At 43.0% G+C, this 26,449-nt stretch overlaps 1 protein-coding gene across 8 annotated transcripts in view; it reads left to right on the top strand.

Moving 5' to 3' along the window:
* Positions 1 to 26,449, top strand: part of CEP170 (centrosomal protein 170) — a 974,470-nt gene that overhangs the window by 99,324 nt on the left and 848,697 nt on the right. The window contains exon 2 of one of the 8 annotated variants that reach the window (XM_075339730.1): positions 11,267 to 11,322. The exons of the other annotated variants lie outside the window; for them this stretch is intronic. Coding sequence (XP_075195845.1) covers positions 11,293 to 11,322 — 30 coding nt within the window. The 5' untranslated portion in view covers positions 11,267 to 11,292. The remainder of the gene's footprint in view (positions 1 to 11,266; positions 11,323 to 26,449) is intronic. 8 annotated transcript variants of the gene reach the window in all.

The following is a 26,449-nucleotide window of genomic DNA, read 5'->3' as shown; positions in this document are numbered from 1 at the left end:
TGAGACAGACTGGTTCAAGGTTCTCTGGTCTGATGAGACCAAGATCGAGATCTTTGGTGCCAACCACACACGTGACGTTTGGAGACTGGATGGCACTGCATACAACCCCATCCCTACAGTGAAGCATGGTGGTGGCAGCATCATGCTGTGGGGCTGTTTCTCAGCCAAGGGGCCTGACCATCTGGTCCGCATCCATGGGAAGATGGATAGCATGGCCTACCTGGAGATTTTGGTCAAGAACCTCCACTCCTCCATCAAGGATCTTAAGATGGGTCGTCATTTCATCTTCCAACAAGACAACGACCCAAAGCACACAGCCAAGAAAACCAAGGCCTGGTTCAAGAGGGAAAAAATCAAGGTGTTGCAGTGGCCTAGTCAGTCTTCTGACCTTAACCCAATTGAAAACTTGTGGAAGGAGCTCAAGATTAAAGTCCACATGAGCCACCCAAAGAACCTAGATAACTTGGAGAAGATCTGCATGGAGAAGTGGGCCAAGATAACTCCAGAGACCTGTGCCAGCCTGATCAGGTCTTATAAAAGACGATTATTAGCTGTAATTGCAAACAAGGGTTATTCCACAAAATATTAAACCTAGGGGTTGAATAATAATTGACCCACACTTTTATGTTGAAAATGTATTAAAATTTAACTGAGCAACATAACTTGTTGGTTTGTAAGATTTATGCATCTGTTAATAAATCCTGCTCTTGTTTGAAGTTTGCAGGCTCTAACTTATTTGCATCTTATCAAACCTGCTAAATCTGCAGGGGGTTGAATACTACTTGTAGGCACTGTGTGTATATATATATATATATATATATATATATATATATATATATATATATATATATATATATATAATATATATATATATATATATATATTTATTTTATAACTATAACCATTCTGACTCAAAGAATAAAATGGTCTTATAACTCTTGCTATACGGTGCACAGAGTAAAAATAAATATCGCATTGAAAAATAATTTCTGAATTCCTGTGTTTTGTTCATTTTGCCTCCAAATGTTTATCTTTTTGTGTAGAATGACTATCTGTTATTGACATACAAATTCAAATGTAAAAAATTTAATTTTTTTTATCAAAATGTAGAAAAATTTGCAAACATTTTTATAAGCAAACCCTAATAATATTGTCATACATTATACTTTATTTTAGTGGTATATTTATCACAAAAATAAATCTTCGACTCAGTGGGATATGCAAAAGCATTCCCAAAATGATTACCACATAAAGTGACACGCAAATTTTTAAAGGGAACCTGTCACCGGATTTCGGTCTTTTAAACTAAACCTAGAACCTTAAGCATTGCATGTGCTGCATTCTATAATGGTGCATGTTACCTCCTGACCCCCCCCCCCCCGACTCCTCCCCTGTAGGCCCCATAAATAACTTTATAAAATCACTCGCCATGTATGTAAATTGCCACGTGCGGTCCAATGGGTGTCCTAATCTGCCACTAGTGCCACCTATTGGAAGTAGCAATCCTAACACTTGTACAGCCAAATCAGATCTCGTGCTTTGCAATGAGGAGAAGCAGCATCCCGAAACACGTGTCTGCAAACTGAGATTCCGATTTAACTTTTAGGAGAAAATCAGTGTTTGCCATTAGTGACCTATGGAGCCTTGTTCTGAGAATGAGGCTCCATAGTATTCAATGGACGTCATGGGACAATACACCATTGGATTACGTCAGAACTTAAAGGTGTTTTTTTTAAATTAACAAATTGGTGAACGAGGGAGTGTGTGGGGGTCTTTATTCAAATACATTTTTTTCTCTAGTCACCCTCCACGACAGCACACAGGAGGTTAACTCTCCGCCCTAATAGGTACAAAAACACAAAGAGGTTAAATAACCCCTCCCCACCTCCCATCTCCAATGTTGTTTCCTGTCCCTAGGGGGCACGAAGAGGTTATCTGCAGTGCTTCTGTGGCTGGTGATAGGAACGCCGCTTGATTTTTGTATTACCTGACTGGGCAGCCGAGGTTGGAGCTCACCCGCTTCCTCCTCCATCGCTACTCCGGTCTCCTCGGGATTCGGGACTTGCCTGACCCCCTGCGCCTCTCGGAGGTAAAGCAGAGCAGGCTGACTCGCCCAGGTGCTTGTTGCCGACATCGCTTTCCGGTTTCATGCGTTCCACTGGGGAATGCATGTGCCATCACTGCCCCGTGGCGGCCCAGCATTTGCCTCACTCAGTCGGCTGCACCCCCCCAACCATTTGGAGGAGGTGGAGTAACCCACTCTGTTAGATGCTGGGAGACAAGAATGTTGACAAGAATGTTGCACCCAAGAAGGAGAGAACCTGCAGCCGAATGTGTTGTGTAGCAAAAAGCTTCCTTCTGCCCATACTAAGAAGCTGTGCCAAACCTGTACTGACCGTGTAGTCAGGAACAACCCTCCCTCATTGAAGATTTAAGAAGTCTAGTGCGTCAGGAAGTAAAGTATTTTATAGCATCCCTCTCCCAGCCACTTCCAACTGCAGCCCCTGCACCTAAGAAGAGAAACCTTAGCCCCATAGAGGAGTTAGATTCGCACTCTTTATAAGATTCTACATCACTGCCAGATTATTTAATGGATGAAGAGGAAGGTATCTCCTCAGTGGATAGATCCGAAAATAAATATTTCTTCTCAATGAAGACATGGATGAGCTACTGGGAGCGGTGCGGGATACTACGGGGGTTGAAGAGAAATCAGCCAGGTCAGTACAAGAGATGTTTGGAGGCTTAAAAGCCTGAAAGAAAGTGGGATTCCCAGTACATGAGATCATCAGATACATGATTCTTTAGGAGTGAGAGGACCCAGAGAAATGCCTAACCATCCCTCAGGAATTGAAAACCAGATTCCCACTAGAGGACGATCCCTCCTGCTGCTGGGAAGTCACTAAGGTGGATGTCCAAGTAGCCAGAGTGGCCAGAAGGATGACTCTTCTTTTGAAGACTTCGCACAACTTAAGGACCCTATGGACCACAAGATGCAAAGCCTTCTCAGAAAATCCTGGGAAACCTCCGCCGGTGTGGCCTCCACATGTGTAGCCAGGTCATTGTTCAGGTGGCTGGGCCAGCTCGAGGAGCACCTCACCCAGGACACCCCAAGAGAAGATCTCCTGGCTTCTCTTCCGCTTCTGCAAAAGGCAAGGGGATTTCTAGCAGATTGATCTGCTGAGTCAGTCTGGGTGGCAGCAATAAGTCGGATTCTCTCAATCTCTGCAAGACGTGCCCTTAGGCTAAAGGTATGGAGCGGCGATACTACCTCTAAGGTGAAGCTGTGTTCTATCCCCTTTTGAGGAGAGTATGTTTTGGCCCAGCCCTGGATGATATCCTGGAACAAGCAACAGACAAAAAGAAGCAGTTGCCGGAAGAGAAGCAGAAGAGAGAATTTTTTTCGTCCCCCTCAGAGTGTACCCCTACAGTACAGAGGAAAGGGTAAAATGGGCCGGTGGAGTTACCAAAAAGGGGGCAAAATAAGGAACATCTTTATGTCCCAGAAGACCGAAGATCGGAGTCATTGCCAAGAAAAACAATGACTTCATCAGAATAGAGGTCGTCTTTCTTCAACAGTGGCAAGAGATTTCAACAAACCAGTGGGTCATAAATACAGTCAGGGATGACCTAAGAATCGAATTTGCCACCTACCCTCAACAATATCGATGGTTCACCCCTTCTTTTCCCAGGGATCACAAGACCCCCTTATGTTAAGCATCTAAAATCTCCAAAAAATAGGGGTAATATCTTAAGTGCCAGAAAAAAAGGCGGGTCAAGGCCACTATTCCCGTCTATACTTGATTTAAAAAAACAAAACAAAAGAAAACCCAGCGGCACCCACAGGTTAATAATAAATCTGAAACCATTAAATCGACACACAGTCTACAGAAGATTCAAAATGGAATCCGTCAAATCCACTACACCTCTTATTGGACACAAGATTGTCATGGCTACAATCAATTTTGAAAGACGCATATTATCACATCCCAATCTATCACTCACAAAAAATTCCTGCGTTTCGCAGTGTTTCACGACGGGCATCTCCGTCACTATCAATTCAACGCCCTCTCGTTCGGTCTCTTCTCAGCTCCTCAAGTCTTCACCAAGCTAATGGGGGAGATAGTGGCCTTCATACAGAATCAAAACATTTGTATCATTCCCTACCTCGATGACTTACTGGTAGTAGCCCCCTCAGCCCGTTTACTCCAGGAACATGTACAGACAACCCTCGGGATCCTGGAAAGATTGGGATGAATCTGATCTGATTCCATCCACAAGGAAAGTCTTCCTGGAAGTTATGTTGGACTCCATCAAACAGACTTCCTTCCTGCCCATAGACAAGGACATGAAGATCAGAAACAAAATTACTGCCCTGCATGGACAGAGATAAGTGATCTTACGATTTGCAATGTCCGTGTTTGGGTCTAGGATGTCATGTATCCCGGCGATATCCTGGGCTCAGGCCCACACACATTCTCTGCAAGCACACATCCTAGCTTCTTGGGATGGTTATCCAGGGTCTCTGAACAAAAAGATACTTTTACAAGGTCCGGTAAGGACATCCTTACTATGGTGGATGTTCCCGAAACATCAAGGGCCCCTAGTGACCATTACAACGTATGCTGGCCAGAGAGACTAAATAGCAATAGTCACACAACTTCCTTTCCAGGGTGTCTGGTCCCAAGAAGTCAGCCGCAGATCCTCAGATTACCGGGAACTGGAAGCAGTGGACCAAGCCCTCAGAGCTGCAAACCCCATATCTGATCCAGGGGACGCACGTGGTTGTCTATTCGGACAATATGACTTCTGTGGCCCATCTTCAACATCAAGGAAGCATACGCCAAGTAAGTCTACAGAAAATATCCTCAAAAATATTTTTTTGGGCAGAAATACATCTATCTCTGTCGGCAGTTCATCTGAAAGGTTCCGCAAGTACTCAGGCGGATTACCTCAGCAGGAAAGACTTTCATCCAGGAGAGTGGTCTCTTAAATCAAAAGTATTCCACACCCTAGTCCTGAGATGGGGTCGTCCAGAGGTGGATCTCTTTGCGACAGAGCAAAATGACAAGACAGATCTTTTTTTTTTTCTCTCCGAATCCTAACGATCATGCTCTAGCAGTGGATGCTTTCTCCCTCCACTGAAGATTCCCTCTGGCCTATGCGTTTCCACCACTTCCATTTCTGGCAAAGACTCTGCAAAAGATCAGACCAGTCAAGGTCCATACAATACTGGTCACACCAATGTGGCCCAGGAGAAGCTGGTTTGGGGCCATCATCAGCTTGTCCCAGGACGGCCCCCTAATACTGCCTCATATCCACGACCTTCTCCATAAAGGTCCTCTTCCATCACGATCTACGGAGGCTAAACTTGGCAGCTTGGCTTCTGAAGCCATAATTCTGAGAGCCAGGGGCCTGTTAGAGAGAGTAATTGAGACTTCAAAAAAGCCGTAAACCAATCACAGATCTCATATATTTCAAAATATGGAAGACCTTTAGCACCTGGTGCAAATTTCAGGTTCCTCACCCATTTCATCCGAATGTGGTTCACATCCTTGAGTTCCTACAAAACGGCCTTGAAAAAGGTCTCAGTTATAGTAGGAAAAGGATGGCACCTCCTGTCAGTGTGTCAACAAGATATTGGGGTGCACTTTAGGTTCCAAAGCCATAAAGTGAAAAGTAGACAAGGCACTCCCAAAATGCTTTGCATGAAGATTTATTAATGTGCTTTATAATGTTTTCGGTCCTATTTGGACCTTCACCAGTAGCACTATACAGAAAAATAAATAAACATAATATTTTTACAATAAGAAAATAAAAATGATATCCAAACAAAGAGAAACCATACAGACAATATTACAAAATTTCATATATGCATCTGGTATACATGATTCACAATATTCAAAATTCATATTGGAAAAATATGAAAAAATAAGGGAAAAGAAAAAAAGAAAAAAATTCAGAGAGGAACGAGAAAAAGAAAGGATGAGGAGGCAGGAGAAAAGGATCAGGGGAATCTCAAACAAAGGAAGTAAAGAATAGAGCAAAGGAAAGGAGGGGCAAAGGAGAGGGGATTCAATTCATGTATTGCATTGGAAAGTAAGGAAAAAACAGTTCATATAAAGGAAAGAGATTTGAAAAAGGGGAACAAAGGTAGTGTAGGAGCACATGTGAATGGACATAGGGGGTGTATATGATAGTGGGATGGAGGTCACAACTGAAAGGATGCAGTGTTGTATGTAGGGGAGTGTTGGAGATGCAGGTTGAAATGTGTGTAGGAAAGATTCAGTATTCTATAATATGATGGACGTGAACAGGCAACAAGGTATGCATATGGCTGTATAGAATGATAAGTTATAACATGTATAATGTAATGTAATGGTCTATGTGTTTGTAACGACAAAGGTATGTAAGAGAGATAAGGAACAGGAGTGTGAGAGAAGAAAGTGGAAGATCAGTGAATGAGTAGAGAAAAAGGAGTGAAAAAGAGAGTAGAGGAAAAAAAAGGGGGGTAAAGAAAAAGGAGTAAAAAAAGCTCAGAGAGAAGGGATAAGAAACTAATATACTAAGTGAGAACAGGAGCGGTGAAGACGCTAGTGAACTTACCATACATGGTGAAAAAGGTGTGTGAGCTGTCAGGCGCGGTGTCCACCGCTGCATGGGGACTGCCATGACAGTTGCCAGATGGGTTGGATTAAATAAGAGCGTTGCACTGATTAGGGCGGTGCCTTGTAACAGCGTGGAGCAGTAGAGGCAGTGCAGGGAACTGGAGGCACTGATAACAGCGCATGCGTGCAGACTCTACATTTGGCTGGGAGTCCAAGACAAGTGAAAGGAGCGCCTGCATTAGTGGGGAATGGTGACAGGGAGAAAGCGTATATGGAAGTCTCCAAATAGGGGAATCAAGTAACACAGTGATCGATCCAAATGCGAAGTCCACATAGAATGTAACATACGGTGATGAGTGTCTGGGACAGTGCTGAGCTGTACATTCAATGCTAAGTTGGAAAAAAGGGGACACAAGGCTCTCCGTGCTTAGTACAAGGCGACTGATATCCGAAGAATGGTGATAATGGTGAAAGAACAATAAGAGAGCAATAAAGGCCACAGGATGGAGTCAATATTTTTTCTAGAAAAAAGAAAAGGAGAATTAGAGGATAAACATATATTATCATGAACATAAACATAATACATCAGGTGTCAAGAAGATATTTACATACACAAGGACATCATAAAAAGGACTGCAGTTCATACTCCCGATTGAGACCTCTGGGGGCTAAGGTGCTGAGCTCGTGAATCCAGTAAGCCTCCCTTTTTTTGAGAAGTTTGATCATGTCGCCACCCCTCCTGGGAGTGTCCACATGATCAATAACTTGAAATTTTAACTGTGAGATGGTGTGTCTGGCATTTTTGAAATGATATGGAATAGGCAGGAGAAGGTTTTCGCATCTAATAGTGGATTTGTGTTTAGAAATGCAGTCCCCTATATGTTGGGTGGTCTCACCCACATAGAGGAGACCGCAAGGACGCTTGATAATATATACCACATTTATCGATTTGCATGTGAAAAAATTGCGTATGGGATATCGTGTACCCGTGTGTGGATTATGGAAGCAGTCACCTTTTTGGACATTGTAGCATTGTGGGCAACTTAGGCAGGGAAAGGTACCAAATTTAGGTGTTCCAAGAAATCTCTGTTTAGGAATTTTTTGTATAGGGCCCACATCTGCCCTGATAAGCTTGTCCTTAATGTTTGGCGGTCTCTTATAGCAGCGTAAAAAGGGTGACTTGAATTCAGGGATGTTGGGGTACCCTTGTGCCAAAATATGCCAATTTTTACGTATGGTTTTATGGATTTTAAATGCAAAAGGATGAAAAGTATGAGGAAAGGGTATCCTTTTTTCATTTTTCCTAATGATGTTACTAGTGTATTCACGACTGCTGTCCAGTAAAGGTGGCGGGTAACCTCTATCAGAGAATTTGTTTTGCATTTCTTGAAGTCTTAGATTAAGAGTATCCTTGTCAGAAACAATTCGTTTAACTCTTTGAAATTGAGAGATAGGGATAGATTTTTTAACAGACATCGGATGATGGCTGGAAAAATGGAGAAGGGTATTTTTATCTGTGCTTTTAGTAAACAAATCTGTAGAGAGATTGCCCTCAGAATCTTTGAGGACAGTGGTGTCTAAGAAATTGATTTTGTGTGGATCCTGTTGTAGGGTAAACCGTAGACCGGGCCAGGCTGTGTTTAACTGTTCATAAAATTCGTGAAGGGCTCCGACGGGGCCCCCCCAAATGCAAAAGACATCATCTATACATCTCTTCCACACCAGACAGTGAGTTTGAAACAGCGAGTTGGGATAGATGACCTCATCTTCAAATTTGATCATATAGCTGTTTGCATAAGGGGGGGGGCTACGTTAGAGCCCATCGCGGTACCCTGTGTCTGGAGGTAGTAGTGGTCCCCAAAGAGGAAGTAGTTCTCCTTCAAGACCAATGTCAAAAGATCGAGGCATAAGGATATCACAGAGGGCTCAAAATGATGTTTAGTTAAGAGATCCTTAATAGCAGATATACCAGCATCATGAGGTATGCTGGTATAGAGGCTAGTTACATCCATAGTTAGTAGACAAGCCTCTTTGCTGACTTGCCCTAATTCTCTGATGATCTGAAGGAATGCACTTGTATCAAGAAGGAAGGATTTCGTGGTCTTGATCAAAGGAGTTAAAATCTTTTCCAGGAAGATCGATAGGGGAGAAAGAGCAGAGTCTGAGCCCGCCACTATGGGTCTCCCAGGTGGATTGTCTAGTCTTTTGTGGATTTTGGGGAGTATGTACAGAACCAGGGTAATGGGATTGGATTTGGTAAGAAAATCTGCTGTTTTGGTATCAATCGTACCTAGATGTAGGTGGTATGTGAGAGTATTACCAATTTTTTTAATGAGAGAACATTATACATGTTATAACTTATCATTCTATACAGCCATATGCATACCTTGTTGCCTGTTCACGTTCATCATATTATAGAATACTGAATCTTTCCTACACACATTTCAACCTGCATCTCCAACACTCCCCTACATACAACACTGCATCCTTTCAGTTGTGACCTCCATCCCACTATCATATACACCCCCTATGTCCATTCACATGTGCTCCTACACTACCTTTGTTCCCCTTTTTCAAATCTCTCTTTCCTTTATATGAACTGTTTTTTCCTTACTTTCCAATGCAATACATGAATTGAATCCCCTCTCCTTTGCCCCTCCTTTCCTTTGCTCTATTCTTTACTTCCTTTGTTTGAGATTCCCCTGATCCTTTTCTCCTGCCTCCTCATCCTTTCTTTTTCTCGTTCCTCTCTGAATTTTTTTCTTCTTTTTTCTTTTCCCTTATTTTTTCATATTTTTCCAATATGAATTTTGAATATTGTGAATCATGTATACCAGATGCATATATGAAATTTTGTAATATTGTCTGTATGGTTTCTCTTTGTTTGGATATCATTTTTATTTTCTTATTGTAAAAATATTATGTTTATTTATTTTTCTGTATAGTGCTACTGGTGAAGGTCCAAATAGGACTGAAAACGTTATAAAGCACATTAATAAATCTTCATGCAAAGCATTTTGGGAGTGCCTTGTCTACTTTTCACTTTATGGCTTTGGAACCTAAAGTGCACCCCAATATCTTGTTGACACACTGACAGGAGGTGCCATCCTTTTCCTACTATAACTGAGACCTTTTTCAAGGCCGTTTTGTAGGAACTCAAGGATGTGAACCACATTCGGATGAAATGGGTGAGGAACCTGAAATTTGCACCAGGTGCTAAAGGTCTTCCATATTTTGAAATATATGAGATCTGTGATTGGTTTACGGCTTTTTTGAAGTCTCAATTACTCTCTCTAACAGGCCCCTGGCTCTCAGAATTATGGCTTCAGAAGCCAAGCTGCCAAGTTTAGCCTCCGTAGATCGTGATGGAAGAGGACCTTTATGGAGAAGGTCGTGGATATGAGGCAGTATTAGGGGGCCGTCCTGGGACAAGCTGATGATGGCCCCAAACCAGCTTCTCCTGGGCCACATTGGTGTGACCAGTATTGTATGGACCTTGACTGGTCTGATCAAAGCATTTTGGGAGTGCCTTGTCTACTTTTCACTTTGAAAAAGGTCTCAGTCCGAGCACACTTAAGGTCCAGGTATCGGCATTAAGTTCCTACTTTTGATCAGGACCTAGCAGACCATCGCTGGATCAAACTATGTCTGTCTTTAGCAATGAGGCCACGTCCAAGACAACTTATTTTAGTTCCTTCTTGGGACTCAAACATAGTTCTTAAAGGGCTAACAAAACCCCCCTTTGAACCACTGACTTCCACACATGAGGACCCTATCCTAAAAGACAGCTTTCCCTATAGCAATCACAGCCAGACGTGTGGGTGAACTCCAGGCTCTTTCTACAAGGGAGCCTGATATGGAGATCCTTGATGATAGGATTATCTTCCATCTGGATCAATCATTCCTCCCAAAAGTGGTGTCAGATTTTCATAGATCTCAGGACATTGTCTTACCATCTTTCTGTCAGAAACCAGCTAACGAGAAAGAAATGGAATTCCATTCACTAGATGTGTGTAGAGCGGTAGTACTCTACCTACAAAGAACCGAAACCTTCAGGAATGACTCAAATCTCTCCATCCAGATTGTGGGTCAGAATGCAGGTAAAAAGGCTGCCAAAAGCACATTATCCAACTGGATTAATAACGTAATCAAGGAAGCATATAACAACCAAGGTCTCCTTCCTCTGGATCATCTAACATCGCATTCCACAAGATCAATGTCAGTTTCCTGAGCCGAGAAGGCAAATGCTTCCATCGAACAGATTTGCAGAGCCGCTAGCTGGTCCTCTGTCCATACTTTCACCAAACATTACAGACTAGACTTGCTTTCCAATAAGGACGTAGCCTTTGGTTGTAAGGTGCTGCAAGCTGTGGTCCCTCCCTAACTCTATTTAGTTGGTACTCCTCCTGTGTGCTGTCATGGAGGGTGAGTAGAGAAAATTAAAATTTGCCTTACCGTTAATTTGGTTTCTAGGAAACCCTCCACGACAGCACAGATACTCCCTCTCTATCTTTTTCTTTTTATGTCATGCATCTTTATAGGCTTATTTCTGAATTAAAAGATTTAGACCATTCGTGCAGTTAAGGTTACTTTGGAAAAACACTGGATATGGGAGCTGGGGAGGGGTTATTTAACCTCTTTGTGTTTCCTTTCCTTATTAGGGTAGAGAGTTAACCTGTGTGCTGTCATGGATGGTTTCCTAGAAACCGAATTACCGGTAAGACAAATTCTATTTTAGTTTTTCCTTTTTTTTTTCTTTACAAGCATCGGGGTTTTAATGTGGGTGTCTGATGATAGACCCCTCCATTTCTAACCCTTGGGCTTGACGCTATCTGACAATTCATGGCTGGCATCAACCCTCAAAAGATTACCGCCGATTGCCACCACAATAGGACAATCTGGGAGAGCCCGGCAAAATGCCAGAATTGGCGCATCTAAGGGATGTGCCACTTCTGGGGTGACTGCAAACTGCTTTTTTTTTTATTTATTTATTTATTTATTTTATTTATAAATAATATAAAAAAAAAACTGCTTAGGGTCCCCTCTATTATTGATAACCAGCCAAGGTAAAGCAGACCGCTAATGGCTGCAGCCCGCAGCTGTCTTCTTTACCTGCACTGGTTATCCATAAAAGGGCGGGACCCTACACCATTCCCCCCCCCTATTTACATTTGTTTGCAGGGCAATCGTCCTACCCTTGACCCCATTTTGCAGCCTCCTAGCCCTTACTACGACTATTTTACAGCATCAAAGTTTGGGTCCCTTTGACTTTATGATAAAATTAAGTATATGATACACTGCCTATTTTGCAAGTTTTCCCATCTACAAATAATGGAGAGGCCTGTAATTTTATCATAGGTACACTTCAACTGTGAAAGAATAAAAAATCCAGAAAATCACATTGTATGGTTTTTAAATAATTAATTTTCATTTTATTGCATGAAATATGTATTTGACACAGTAGAAAAACAGAACATAATATTTGGTAGAGGTCAGACGTTTACTGTAGCTCTTGACTAAGTCTGCACTCACTGCAGCAGAGATTTTGGCCCGTTCATCCATACAGATCTTCTCTAGATGTCTCAGGGCTGTCGATGGGCAACATTGAGTTTCAGCTCCCTCCAAAGATTTTCTATGGGGCTTAGATCTGGAGGCACACTAGTCCACTCAAGGACCTCAATGCTTCTTACAGAGCCACTCCTTAGTTGCCCTGGCTGTGTGTTTCGGCTCATTGTCATGCTGGAGCACTCAGCCATGACCCATCTTCAATGCTCTTACTGATGGAAGGAGGTTGTTGGCTGAAATACGGTGCAGTTGTCTTTTCCACTTAGCCTAAAAGCACTCCCAAAATAGGATTTTTCCACCACCATGCTTCCCGGTTGGGACAGTGTACTTTGGGTTGTACTCCTCCTCCTTCCTCCATACACTGTGAGTGGAGTTGATACCCAAAAGTTCTATTTTGGTCTCATCTGACCACATGACCTTCTCCCACGCATAATCTGAATCATCCAGATGGTCACTGGCGAACTTCAAACAGACCTAGACATGTGCTGGCGTGAGCAGGGGGACCTTGCATGCTCTTCAGGATTTTACTCCATGACGGTGTAGTTTGTTAATAACGGTAATCTTTGAGACTGTGCTCCCAGCTCTCTTCAGGTCATTGACATGGTCCTGCCTTTCAGTTCTGGGATGATTCCGGACCTTTCTCCGAATCATCCTTACCCCATGAGGCAATATCTTACATGGAGCCCCAGACCGAGCAAAATTGAGTCATCTTGTGTTTCTTCCATTTTCTAATAATTGTGCCTTCTCAGCAAGCTCCTTGCCTATTGTCCTTTATCCCAGCCTTTTAACGGTTTACAATTTTGTCCCTGGTGTCCTTAGACAGCTCTTTGGTCTTTGCCATGTTGGAGAGGTTGGCATGTGACTGAGGTTCACTTATAGCTACTCTTTATAGCTCATTCAGATGTTAGTGAATTTTTTGTGAGAGAAAATTGGTTGAGTTTCGTCTTTTTTTTTTTTTTTTGTACCCGAATTTCTTTAAGGTTTGGCCTTTGGATCAGTTTTTATCGTCAGAGTTTCATCAGTTTTTCTCAATTGAGAAAAAAACTTTCTCTGTCTTTTCCTGTCTAGTCAGTGAAAAACAAACAGCATTTGAATGGTATTTGGAATCCTATAGACGTTTATTGCCGTTCTTGAGCCTATACTTGATCAATATCTGACATGTTTCAGCGATTTTTGTGTGGACTGTTCGGTCTGCAAAAAATCATGGATATATGATTGACCAATTCATTACTATAGTACACAGACTGCAGTTGTACGCAAAATAAAGTCTGAGCTCTTACGCTTCATTCAGACAGTGGTTGTGTCTTGTGGTTTTTTTTTACTTGCACAAGTGCTATCTGTTTTTCATGGATAGTAGTTGTACATCTATGGGGTAGTTCACCTGTCCGTTTTTTTTTTCTTTTTTTCTTCTAACAGAGTGTTACTTGCAAGACTAAATGTCCATTGGACTGCAAATGCCAAAAGAGTACTGACCGATTTTCATGGACTGATAGGAGAAGGTAGAGAAACTGTTTTTATCACAGAAAAACTGACCACCCGATGATGAAATTTACTGAAACGCAGACTGATTTTCTCGTATGAGAAAATCATGTGCTTGAGCCCCTTATTAGGCTACATTTTCAAGAGTGTTTAAAAAAAATCAAAACAAACAATCAATTTTCATCCAGAAAAACATGATTTTTCATTGGTACGGATATCTGTATGCCATCCATTTGCTATCCATAAGTCTGTTTTTTTGACTTCTGTAATATATCTGCATGGCATCCATTTTTACGCAACAGCACTTAAAGGGAACCAATCACTAGGATTTTTGTATATAACATAAAGCCAGTGCTATACTGGCACTATCAGGCTGAGTCTACACTTACTGTTAACCCCTTAACGACCGCCGATACGCCTTTTAACGGCGACAAATTAGGGTACTTCTTCCGATCCGCCGCTTTTTAACGGCGGTCGGAAAAAAGGGTCTAGCGCCCCCCAGAGTCAGAAAATTTCTGGGGTCTCAGCTGCCGGGGGTAGCTGAGACCCCGGAGATTACGGTTCGGGCCGGTTTTTTCATTTAAAGGTACGGTGATCGCCGTTATTAACCGAATAACGGCAAGCATGTACCAGCAAAATGAAATGCCGGTTTTTAATGGTTTTTAATGGTTTCTCTCACATTTGACGTGATCTAACAGTCAAATGTGAGAGAACGGTCCTTGTCCGGTCCCTCTCGGTCCCCCCCCCGGTACCTGGGTCTCGTTACCGAGTTCCCACGGCATTCCCCCGGCCCCCCTCCTTCTCGTGTCCGTGTAAAATGGCGGGCGCATGCGCAGTTCGACCGCTGAAGTCTGCCTCCTTCCACCTAGCAACGTCAGGAATTAATTTCATTGGTTCCTGACATTTGATCACTGTGTTAGACCCTATCACAGTGATCAAATACCCAAAATATTTTGGAAATGGCAGCATTTGGGTCTGCCTCCCTCTTCTCTCCCTTGTAGTTGATCTGGGAGAGAAGAGAGAGAGACTACATTTGCTGCTGTTTCTGTCAGAAAAAAACCCCACCAATTTATATTATAAATCACTCATCCTCATCTCCAATATCCTCACCCAAAATACCCCCCCCCCAAATATCCTCATCACCTCCGTCAGAGTCCCCCTTTAGTTAGAATTTTTATTTTAGATTTTTTTTTTCTTAGATCAGTGTTAGGATCAGGGTTAGATCAGGGTTAGATCAGGGTTAGGATCAGGGTTAGATCAGGGTTAAGATAAGGGTTTGGGTTAAAAAAAAATCTATTTTTCAAAAAAAAAAACCAAAACATTTGTAGTATTTTTTTTTTCTTTTTTTTGCTAGGCAGTGAAAAATACCGTAATGGCGCGGAGAACATTTACCGCCGAGCAGGCATACATGCTTCTTGCCTCCGGCAGTTCAGGCTCGGATACAGAGTCTGCCTCTGAAATCGAGCAATTTTCGGATGGTGACGACTCGGCTTCCTCCTCGGGATCCGACAGCCCGATGGTAGCGGAGTCGGTCGTCACTGCTGAAACGTCAGAGGCCGGTCCAAGTAGTGCCCTTCCCCGGCCACTATGGTATCCTGATCCGTCCTTCTCCCCTCAAATTCCTCCATTTGTAGCAACCCCCGGTATAAATGTAAATGTCACAAATTTTACCCCATTAGATTTTTTCCAAATTTATGTTACCCCAGAAGTCCTCCAATTATTTGTCCACCAAACCAATTTATATGCCCGTCAACATATATCCCAAAATCCTACCTCCATCCATTCCCGCTCCTGGATCCCCACAAATGTCCCCGAACTAAAAAAATTTTTGGGCATTACTTTTAACATGGGGTTAGTGAAAAAACCTACACTCCGCTCGTACTGGGCAACAAAAACAGTGCACAGCACCCCTGTGTTTTCAGCCATCATGACCCGATCCCGATATGAGACCCTTTTGCGATTTCCTGCATTTTAACGATAATTCCCAAGCCCCCCAAAGAAATGACCCAAACTATGACCGACTTTATAAATTGAGACCCCTAATATCCCTTCTAAAAACTACCTTCCTAAATTCGTATACCCCTGACAAAAATGTTTCTATAGACGAGTCCCTTATGAGCTACAAGGGCCGTCTGTCTTTCCGCCAATTTATCCCCTCCAAGCGTGCCAAATATGGTATAAAATTATACAAAATGTGCGAAAGCACAACCGGTTACACGTGTACCTTTCTCATTTACGAGGGGAGGGATCGCCAAATCAACCCCCCAAACTGCCCCCAGGCAATTGGCATCGCAGGCAAAACTGTTTGGGAGCTAATGACCCCCTTCCTTGAGAAAGGCTATCACGTGTATACCGATAATTACTACACCAGTGTCCCCCTTTCTAAATCCCTCCTCGCTGCAACACAGGGGCCTGTGGAACAATCAGAAAAAACAGAGTTGGTCTACCCTCACAGTTGGTGTCTAAACGTGTGGAGAAGGGTGCGTCCTCCTCAATGGCAAGTGACCATCTTCTTGCCATAAAATGGAGAGACCGCAAGGACGTTTTCATGCTCACCACATTGCATGCGGACACCACTGTGACGGTAAGGGACAGGGGCGCCACCAGGGACAAACAGAAGCCGCTCTGTGTCGCAGACTATAATAAGTTCATGGGAGGTGTAGATCTGTCTGACCAGGTGCTCCAGCCTTATCTAGTGAAGCGGAAAACCAGGACCTGGTATAAAAAGGTAGCAATCTATCTCCTACAGGTTGCTACCTATAATAGCTTCATCCTCTATAAAAAATCTCAAGGACCGCTCTCTTTCCTCCAATACCAGGAGAAAATTATTGAGAGCCTCCTCTTTGATTCGGAGGCACAGGAGGAAGCCTTCGAGTTAGAGGATGTCCGGAGACTGTCCGAGCATCATTTCATTCACCCCATCCCTTCCACTCCCACCCAAAGGTATCCCCAAAAAAGATGCCATGTTTGTAGAAAGCACGGCACAAGGAGCGATTCCCGGTACTACTGCCCCATGTGCACCTCCCAACCAGGCCTTTGCATCTCCCCCTGTTTTGAAACCTACCACACATCCCACAATTATTAATTGGCATAAATAATTTACACCAAACTGTGTGGTAGCAGCTTTTTTTTAATTTTGCAAATACTTTACTTTTATATTTCTGTTTAGTGGGCCCCAGTAATTTTTTTTTCTTGGACTAGTAATAAAGAGAACATTTTCGGCAGTAAAACACATTTTAGGCTATGTGCGCACGTTGCGTACAGTCACTGCAGAAATTTCTGCAGCGATCTGAAGAGCACATGTGCGCTTTAAATCGCTGCAGAAATGTCCGGAGTGAAAGCCGATTCCATGCGCTCTGCCTGCAGCTCCTCCCATAGACAGAGCAGGAGCTGCCGGCAAAGCGCAGGAAAGAAGTGACATGTCACTTCTTTTTACGCAGCGCTTCGGCAGTAGCCGAAGCGCTGCGCTCTAAAACGCCACGTGTGCACGGCCCCTGCACAATCTCCATAGACTGTGCAGGGGACGCAGGACGCATGCAGTTACGCTGCGCTACAAAGCGCAGCGTAACTGCATGTATTTACGCAACATGCGCACATAACCTTACCCCATTTCACAATTAATTCCAGGACTTTATCATCACATACCAAACAATTATTCAGACAAAACCCAGTCCACATGCCCACGTCTTTAGACTCCAGAGTGTGGACCCCACTAATGTTCTTGAAAAGTCTCATCATTTGACAACTTTCCAGGACTTCATTACTCAAACATTTTTTTTTACCAATTATTATTTTAGTTTGACTCATATTACCACTAGGTCTTGCTACACAAAATTTTTCTTTGCATTTATCTTGGTATTATGGGCATGATCATTTTATTGGAGGATCCCCTAACAATGATGCTGTGCCATATTCATACACTATGGGCTTTACTGCAGGGTTCCTGCCGAACCACCTGCATCGAACAATACTTTCAGAATTCTGTAACGGATTGGTCGTTTTGTGCACATAGCGGTTCCTACCTTGGCGGGCAGGAGCCTGTTATGGTGTACCATGTCGCTTGGCACATTTGTCCCTCATATAGGGATTGATGGAGCTAAGAAGACATTGTACGACCAGTTATTTGGAAGATAAAGCTGTCCTTCCGGCCCTGCTGGTGTTCTGTCATCTTTGGCACACTCAGGTTTGCCACATAGTGGCTGCCTACTCCTCCACATTTGAACATTTTGCCCTTCCGTCCAATAAATTTATTCTTTCTTCTACAACTGTTTTGTTAGCAAGACCAAGTCCAGTAAATGTGTTTTTAGGGGCATGCCGCCCTTTGTGAGTAATAATTCCTGGAAGGATTTTCTTGTTTGGTAGCACAATGTCTCTGTATGCTTTGAATAGGTTCTGGGATTCCATCAGTTTTACCCTGAAGACCAAATGGTGCACCATCTATAATAGCCATCAGCTGCATAAAAAATGGTGTCAAACTACTCCCTACCTCTGTAAAGAAATACATTACAGGGTATAACTTACAAAGACATTTATGGGGTTTGTCTGTTGTTCTTGAAACCCAAAAGCTCTGCAAATTTGAGAATATATTCCAAATTCAGCCAAATTTCCTTTCCCAAATTCAAATATTGCTCCTTTCGTTCCAAGCTCTACCATTTGCCCGAACAGAGGTTTCTCGCCACATGTGGGGTATCGGCGTGCTCATAAGAAAGTGGGTAACAAAGTGTGAGGTCCAATTTTAGCAGCTACCTCTTGAAAAAGTGAGAAAATTGATGCTAAAGCAACATTTTTGCTAAAAAATTGAAAATTTTCAATATGACAATCTAATGTTATCAAATTCTGTGAAGTACCTGTCAGTCCAAAATGCTCACTATACCCCTAGATAGAAGCCTTAAGGGGTCTAGTTTCCAAAATGGAGTCACTTGACGGGGGTTTCTGCTGTTTAGGTACCTTAGGGGACCTGTAAATACAACATGGTATCCGCAATCTGTTTCTGCCAAATTTGCTTTCAAAAATTCAAATATTGCTCCTTTCGTTCCAAGCTCTACCATTTGCCCATACAGAGGTTTCTCGCCACATGTGGGGTATCTGCGTGCTCATAAGAAAGTGGGTAACAAAGTGTGAGCTCCAATTTTTGGTGCTACCTCTTGAAAAAGTAAGAAAATTAGTGCAAAAGCAACATTTTTAGGTAAAATGTTACATTTTTTTTCATTCCACATTACTTTAGTTCCTGTGAGGCACCTGAAGGGTTAATAAACTTCTTTGATGTGGTTTTGAGCACCTTGAGGGGTGCAGATTTTAGAATGGGGTCACTTTTGGGTATTTTCTGTCACCTAGGCCTCTCAAAGTCACTTCAAATGTGATGTGGTCCCTAAAAAAATGGTTTTGTAAATTTTCTTGAAAAAATGGGAAATTGCTGATGAACCCCTTATAACTTCCTAACCCCAAAAAATTTTGTTTCAAAAATTGTGATGATGTAAAGTAGACATGTGGGAAATGTTGTTTATTAACTATTTTGTGTGACATAACTCTCTGGTTTATGGGCATAAAAATTAAAAGTTTGAAAATTGCAAACTTTTAATTTTTTTTGTCAAATTTCATATTTTTTCACAAAAAAAAAAATATCATCCTAAATTTACCTCTAACATGAAGCCCAATATGTCACGAAAAAACAATCTCAGAATCACCGGGATCCATTGAAGCGTTCCAGAGTTATAGCCTTATAAAGGGACACTGGTCAAAATTACAAAAAATGGCCTGGGCATTAAGTACAAAACTGGCTTCGTCCTTAAGGGGTTAATGGTCAGCTCGGATGTATAGGTTTTGAAATCCAAGAAAGTGAAGTTTATAAAATCATCAGCTTCTTGAGAAACAGCTGAGGATCAGCTAATATATTCATAGTTATCTCCTCACCTGTTAGAATTAGCATAAGTATTAAACCATTCATTCACTTTTTCACTTGCAGGACCTGTGTGAGGTCTTCTCCATGTGAGCAGAAGGGGCGAGGCCTCAGCCAACAAAGCTGATACCACAAAGCAACATTTTTCTGTTGCCTGAGGCCCAGCCTCTTTTGGTTAATACACATATTAGTGTTTATACGTGATACACGTTTAATAAAAGTTAAAAATTGTAATCAATAAAAAAATAAAATGCAACAAAGGTAATCTTTTTGTTTAGATTGCCCTAGGGGTATCTGCAATAAATGCAAATATGATTTTACTCCACGATCATTAGCCCTATTGCTTGTTATTGAATAGTTTTTCTGAAACTGAGTGCTTAATTACAGTAGTTTTTAAAATCAGAAGAAACTTTAGCCAACCTGCAAACTCTGTGCAATCTGTTAGACAAAACCTTGATGGAATCTAAAAATGAGGAGCTAGTGTATGTGCTGCAGTTGGGGTGTGTGGTGAAGACAAATGCTGTTTTCTTTTGCGAGTTGCGGTTTTCCTCCATGAAGGCAACTTATTGGCGGTCTTAAAATGGTTGTAGTACAAGTGCATCTCAATAATTTAGAAAATCATCAAAAAGTTTTGGCTTTTATGGAGTGGAAAGGGTTAATAAACCTTTATGTGGAGGGGATTGGACCAAAAAGGTCCGTCTAAGAGAAGCCTTTTGGATTATACAAATGAATAGCAAATTGGAATGAACTATAACAATATGCTATTTATTTATTAGAAATCATTGTGCTATAATATTGGTATTGTATATACTCAATGTATTTTTTTTTTTTTATACAATTGTATTTGTATTACTGTTTTCTGATTGGTTGTTTAAAGTTTTAAAAGATTTAACATGATGCTAGGATTTGTTATTAACTGATTAAGGGCGCATGGCGCCAGAAACGCGTAGAAATATTTATATCACCATTATGGACTTTTAATCGCCAAAGGTATGTTTTTACTGAGACTCGCCTTTTCACAAATATTCATCATCAAAAAGTTATTTCAGTAATTCAATGCAAAAAGGGAAAAACATTATATAGTCATTACAAACAGAGTGATCTATCTCACGTGTTTTATTTTTGTTACTGTTCATAATTATGGCTTTCAGCCAATGAAAACCCAAAAGTCATTATCTCAGATATTAGGATAATTACCACCAAACCCCTGCAGTGGCTTCCTGAGGCTATGTCCGCACGTTTTTTTGCTGCTTTTTCAACTGCAGCGTTTAATGCCAAAATGGTTGTGTTCTGCTTTTCAAGCAAAGTCTATGGGAATTTGGGTTTCTTGTCCGCACTATGCAGTTCAAACTGACATGTCATTTGTTTTTGCCATATGAGTTTTGCACTGCAAAGCTGAGTTTTTGACCAAAGTTCTGCAACAAAAAGGCTGCAGTTTGAACTGCATAGTGCGGACAAGAAACCCAAATTCCCATTGACTTTGCTTGAAAAGCAGAACAACCATTTTGGCATTAAACGCTGCAGTTGAAAAAGCAGCAAAAAAGCAGGTAAAAAGCAGGTAAAAAGCAACGTGCGGACATAGCCTGAGCGTTTAAAATGGTCACTTAGTCTGGTTCAGTAGGCTAAACAATAATGGCGAAGACTGCTGACTTAACAGATGTCCAGAATTTCAGGCATTGACACACTCCACAAGGAAGGTAAGCCACAAAAGGTTATTGTTAAATAAGCTGGCTGTTCAGAGTGCTGTATCCAAACATATTAATGGAGAGTTGAGTGGAAGGAAAAAGTCTGGTAGTAAAAGGTGCACAAGCAACCGGGATAATCGCAGCCTTGATAGGATTCTTAAGAAAATGTTGTTCAAAAATTTGGGGGAGATTCACAAGGAGTAGACTGCTGCTAGAGTCAGTGCTTCAAGAGACACCACACAGACAAATCCAGGACATCGGCTACAAGTGTCGCATACCTTGTGTCAAGCCACTCATGACCAATAAACAAAAGCAGAAGAGTCTTACCTGGGCCAAGAAGAAAAAGAACTGTTGCTCAGTGGTCCAAGGTGTTGTTTTCAGATGAAAGTAAGTTTTGCATTTCATTTGGAAATCAAGGTCCCAGAGTCTGGAGGAAGACTGGAGAGACCACAATCCAATCTGCTTGAGGTCTAGTGTGAAGTTTCCACAAACAGTGGTGGTTTGGGGAACCATGTCATCTGCTTATGTAGGGCAACTGTGTTTTATCAAGACCAAAGTCTGTGCAGCCTTCTACTAGGACATTTTGAGCACTTCATGCTTCCCTCTGCTGACAAGATTTTTGGAGATGGAAATGTCATTTTCCAGCAGGACTTGGCACTTGTCCACACTGCCAAAAGTACCAATACCTGGTTTAACCCTTTCAGTCCCCAGCTTGTTTTCACCTTAAAGACAAGGCCATTTTTTGCAATTTTGACCAGTGTCACTTTGAGGTTATAACTCTAGAACGCTTCAACGGAGCCTGGCGATTCTAACATTGTTTTTTCGTGACATCTCGTACTTCATGTCAGTGATCAGTTTAAGACGATATGTTTTGCGTTTAATTGTGTAAAATTTTGGAACTTTGGATAAAATTTTGAAAATTTTGCAATTTTCAAAATTTGAAATTTTACGCCCATAAATCTGAGAGATTTGTCACATAAAATAGTTACTAAATAACATTTCCCACATGTGTACTTTACACCAGCGCAATTTTCGAAACAAATTTTTTTTTCGTTAGGAAGTTAGAAGGGTTCAAAGTTCATCAGCAATATTTCATCTTTCCAACAAAATTTACAAAAAAAATTTTTGCGTTGCGTTTGGAGACCCTCTGAGGTGCCTAAACAATCGAGCTCCCCCACAAGTGACCTCATTTTGGAAACTAGACCCCCCCCCCATGGCATAAATCTAGATGGGTAATGAGTAGTGCTGAGCGGGCCCGGACTTTAAATGTCCGGATCCGCGTGGTTTCAGCACTATTTGCGGGCCCGATCCGGGCGTGGGATTCCGTCTGCACCACCCGGAACGGGCAATTAATAAAAATGAAAAAAAAAACAAAACAGTAAATAAATGAGCGTTTCATACTTACCGAGGCTTGGTGTCATGGCGGCAAACTGCTTCCGGGTCGCGCTTTCACTTCCTGTGCTGGACACGCAATCACACATCTTTCCATGTTTTCCCCGCCCACCGGCCGTCCTCTCAGCTGTGATTGGTTCCTGGCTGACGCGCCCCCAGCCTGTGACAGCTCTGCCGTGCTGTCATTGCTTATCGCGGCTCAGTACTACGCTGCACTCAGAGCGGGCAGTCGTGCTCTATGGCTGCTCACTCTGACATGTAGCAGAGCTGTATGTGTCTTCGCTGGATCTCGTGTGGATTACTTCGGAGCTGCAGGGTTTTGGGCTTAATATAGTGGTGAAGCAGGAGGCTGCGTTTGTACTTTATTCCAAATAAAGCATTTCTCTGTGTCTTGTTTATTTACTGTAATTTACAGGTTTGTGATGCGGGTATCTCACAGACGCCCGTGCGATCACAAACCTGGGGTTTAGTAACAGCCGTGCCCTGTTATTAACCCCTGCTATTACCTTGATTGCCACCGCACCAGGGCAATCAAGATGAGCCGATATCGCCCCGGAATGGTCACATCTAATAGATGCGGCTATACCGGGCGGCTGCGGGCTGAGGATATACCAGCCCCCAGCCAGCGTTATCATGGCTGGGAATGAAAATTGGGGGGGACCGCACGTCGTTTTTTTTTTTAATTATTTAAATTAAAAAAAACAAAACGCATGCGGTTTATCTTAGGCAGCAGTTGCAGCGAGGGACTCCCACAAGTCTGACATCGCAGCACATCCACACACACTTCTGACAGGAGCGTGCATGTGTTTCTAGGTACATGCACGCTCATGTTCAGACAGCAGCAGGCGGTGCGGTATGATGTCAGAACCGCACGAGTCTGACATTGCATCACCCGCACACACATCTGACAGGAGCGTGCATGGGTTTCGTTTCTAGGTACTTGCACGCTCATGTTCAGACAGCAGCAGGCTGTGCCGTGTGATGTCGGACCCGCACAAGTCAGACATTGCATCACTCGCACACTTCTCACAGGAGCGTGCATGTGTTTCTAGGTACATGCACGCTCATGTTCAGACAGTGGCAGGCTGTGCGGTATGATGTCAGACCCGCAAGAGTCTGACAGCGCATCACCGACACTGCTGCAGACTTCTGACAGGAGCGTGCACGTGTGTGCAATTTTATCCCACATCTGCATCTCCTGGCAAAAAAACAGCCAAAAACCAGCAGTATGAAAACCGTTTCATTACAGTTTTCTGCCAGGAGATGCAAATTTATTGGTGAAGTAATACACCAAAATCCTGCACCAAATTTGCACCTCCTGGCACAAGACCGCACAAAAACAGTGTCTAAACGTTTGTTTTTAATTTTTAGACCAAGGGATGTAAATTGTGTGATTATTACATTTTTACACAATATTCCGGCACCTAATGTACACCTCCTGGTAAAAATAACAGCGGCAAAAAAATTGCGTCAAAACACCGCGTTTTTTTTTGCCAAGAGTTCTAGATTGAATGCAGGAATATGGTGTAAAAATCTCAGCATCAAATGTGCATGCCTTGGCCCCCAAAAATAAAAAAAAAATTCTGCCACAGGTGGAAATTTGATGCTGAAAGCTGGTACAGACGATTCCAGCACCAAATGTGCACCTTCTGGCAAAAATCCGCGGCAAAAAATGCGGCAAAACACCGCGTCTTTTTGCCAGGAGGTGTAGATTGGATGCAGGAATTTGGTATAAAAATTTCAGCACAAAATGTGCATCTCTTGGCCAAAAAAACCTGCGATTTTTCTGCTAGGAGATGCAGGTCTGTGAACTCAGTGACCTCCGCCTGAGGTCAGGTTACCTGCGATCACAGATGAAGGACCGTGGGAACTTCCAGCTGTGATCGTAAATGACCTGAGTGACGTCACCGCTCAGTGCGCAGCTCATTCATTCTCTGGAGCTCACAGAGTGCGGTCGGTCGTGCCGCTGTCTGTGATATTCAGATGTAGCAGAGCTGAAGCGGCATGGGACGTCGTGTGGATTACGTCTGAGCTGCAGGGTGTTTGGGGTTAATAAAGTGGTGATGGAGGGGATGTTTGTATTTTCTGCAAAATAAAGGATTTTTCTGTGTCTGTGTTTATTTACGGTCACTTACAGGTTAGTGTGATGCAGGTATCTGATAGACGCCTGTGCCATCACACAAACCTAGGTTTTAGCAGCAGCCGTGCGCCGCTGCTAATCCTGCTATTACCCCGACTGGCACCACATCACGCCAGCGGGAAGAGCCGGTATCGCACATCGGTACGGTCACATCTAACAGATGCGGCTCTAACGGACGGCTGCGGGCTGAGGATATACCAGCCCCCAGCCGGCGTTATCATGGCTGGGGATGAAAATAGGGGGAACGACACGTCGTTCTTTTTTTTTTTCACGGGAATCGCATATGCGAGTCTGGCATGGCAGCACCCGGCAAACCCTCGAACATGTGACTCTGGGCGCTGGATACACAACACAGATACAGCACGACAGCTGGGGCTGCAGCCGCGCGCTATAACTGTGCTGCCGAGTGTTTACCACCGTGAACTGAACTCACAGTCAGTGCACTGCCTTCCTCGCCCACCGGCCGTCCTGGCGCCTGTGATTGGTTGCAGTTAGCTGACGCGCTGCCATTCAGGATGGGGGCGTGTCTAGCTGCAACCAACACGAGCCGGTGGGTCGGGAAAACAATGAATATTGAATTGTCGGCTCCGGAAGGTAACAGCGTGATCCGGAAGGAGTGTGCCGCCATGACAGCGCCTCGGTGAGTATGCCTCGCTCCCAGCCCCCTAGCCCCTCCACAAACGTTTTTAACCTCCGGATTCCGGTGCCCATTGACTTTTATATAGGCACCGGATTCCTGAGTGGATCGGACTTATTTTTAAGTCTGTTAATGACCCGCCGGCCCCGGATTATTGGCATCCCGCACAACTCTAGCAATGAGCACTTTGAACCCTCACATGCTTCATACATTGAGCCATAAATACAAAAAAGTACTTTTTTTTTTGCCACAAAAATGTTATTTTAGGCTAATTTTTTACAAGGGTAACCGGATAAAATGAACCGCAAAATTTGTTGGGCAATTCGTCCTGAGTACACTGATACTTCATATGTGGCAGAAAACCACTGTTTGGGTGCACGGCAGAGCTCCAAAGGGAAGGAGCATCATTTGACTTTTTAAATGGAAAATTAGCTGGAATCGTTTGCCGCACCATTTTGCATTTGGAGATACCCCTGATGTGCTGAAACAGTGGGGCTCCCCACACATGTGACCCCATTTTGGAAACTAGACCCCCCCATACAAAAAATATTAGTTTGGCAAATAAAAAATATGGACGTCAGTAAAAAAAAAAAAAAAAATAGTGCCTGCAACTGACACTAAGGCAAGTGCCACACATGAGAGCGATGCACGAATCTCGCATCGCATCATCCGGCACAGCCGCACACTCCTGTCTGGAAGATAGCGACCGTGCCGGATGATGCGATGTGAGACTCGTGCATCGCTCTCATGTGTGGCACTGGGCTGACCTTTACAATATTCAGTAAAAAATACTGTAGTTAACGATTACTACAGTATCATTTTACTGGTCCTAAACTAAGTTTATTTGTATTTCTTTCTTAGTTTACAGATAAAAAATCAGGACGCACGCACGGATGTGCTGCAAAAAGGAGGGGGGGGGACTAGGTGGGATGGAAAGAAAGATGGATGGAGGATGGGAGAGGGCGCGGCGGATGGAAGAGAGCGCAGCGGATGGAAGAGAGCGCAACGGATGCAGGAGCGGCGGAGTATGGGGGGGGAGGGTGGAAGGGG

Source organism: Anomaloglossus baeobatrachus, chromosome 3 (assembly GCF_048569485.1).
Source record: "Anomaloglossus baeobatrachus isolate aAnoBae1 chromosome 3, aAnoBae1.hap1, whole genome shotgun sequence".
Lineage (NCBI taxonomy): Eukaryota > Metazoa > Chordata > Amphibia > Anura > Aromobatidae > Anomaloglossus > Anomaloglossus baeobatrachus.
This window is presented reverse-complemented; position numbering and strand designations above follow the sequence as displayed.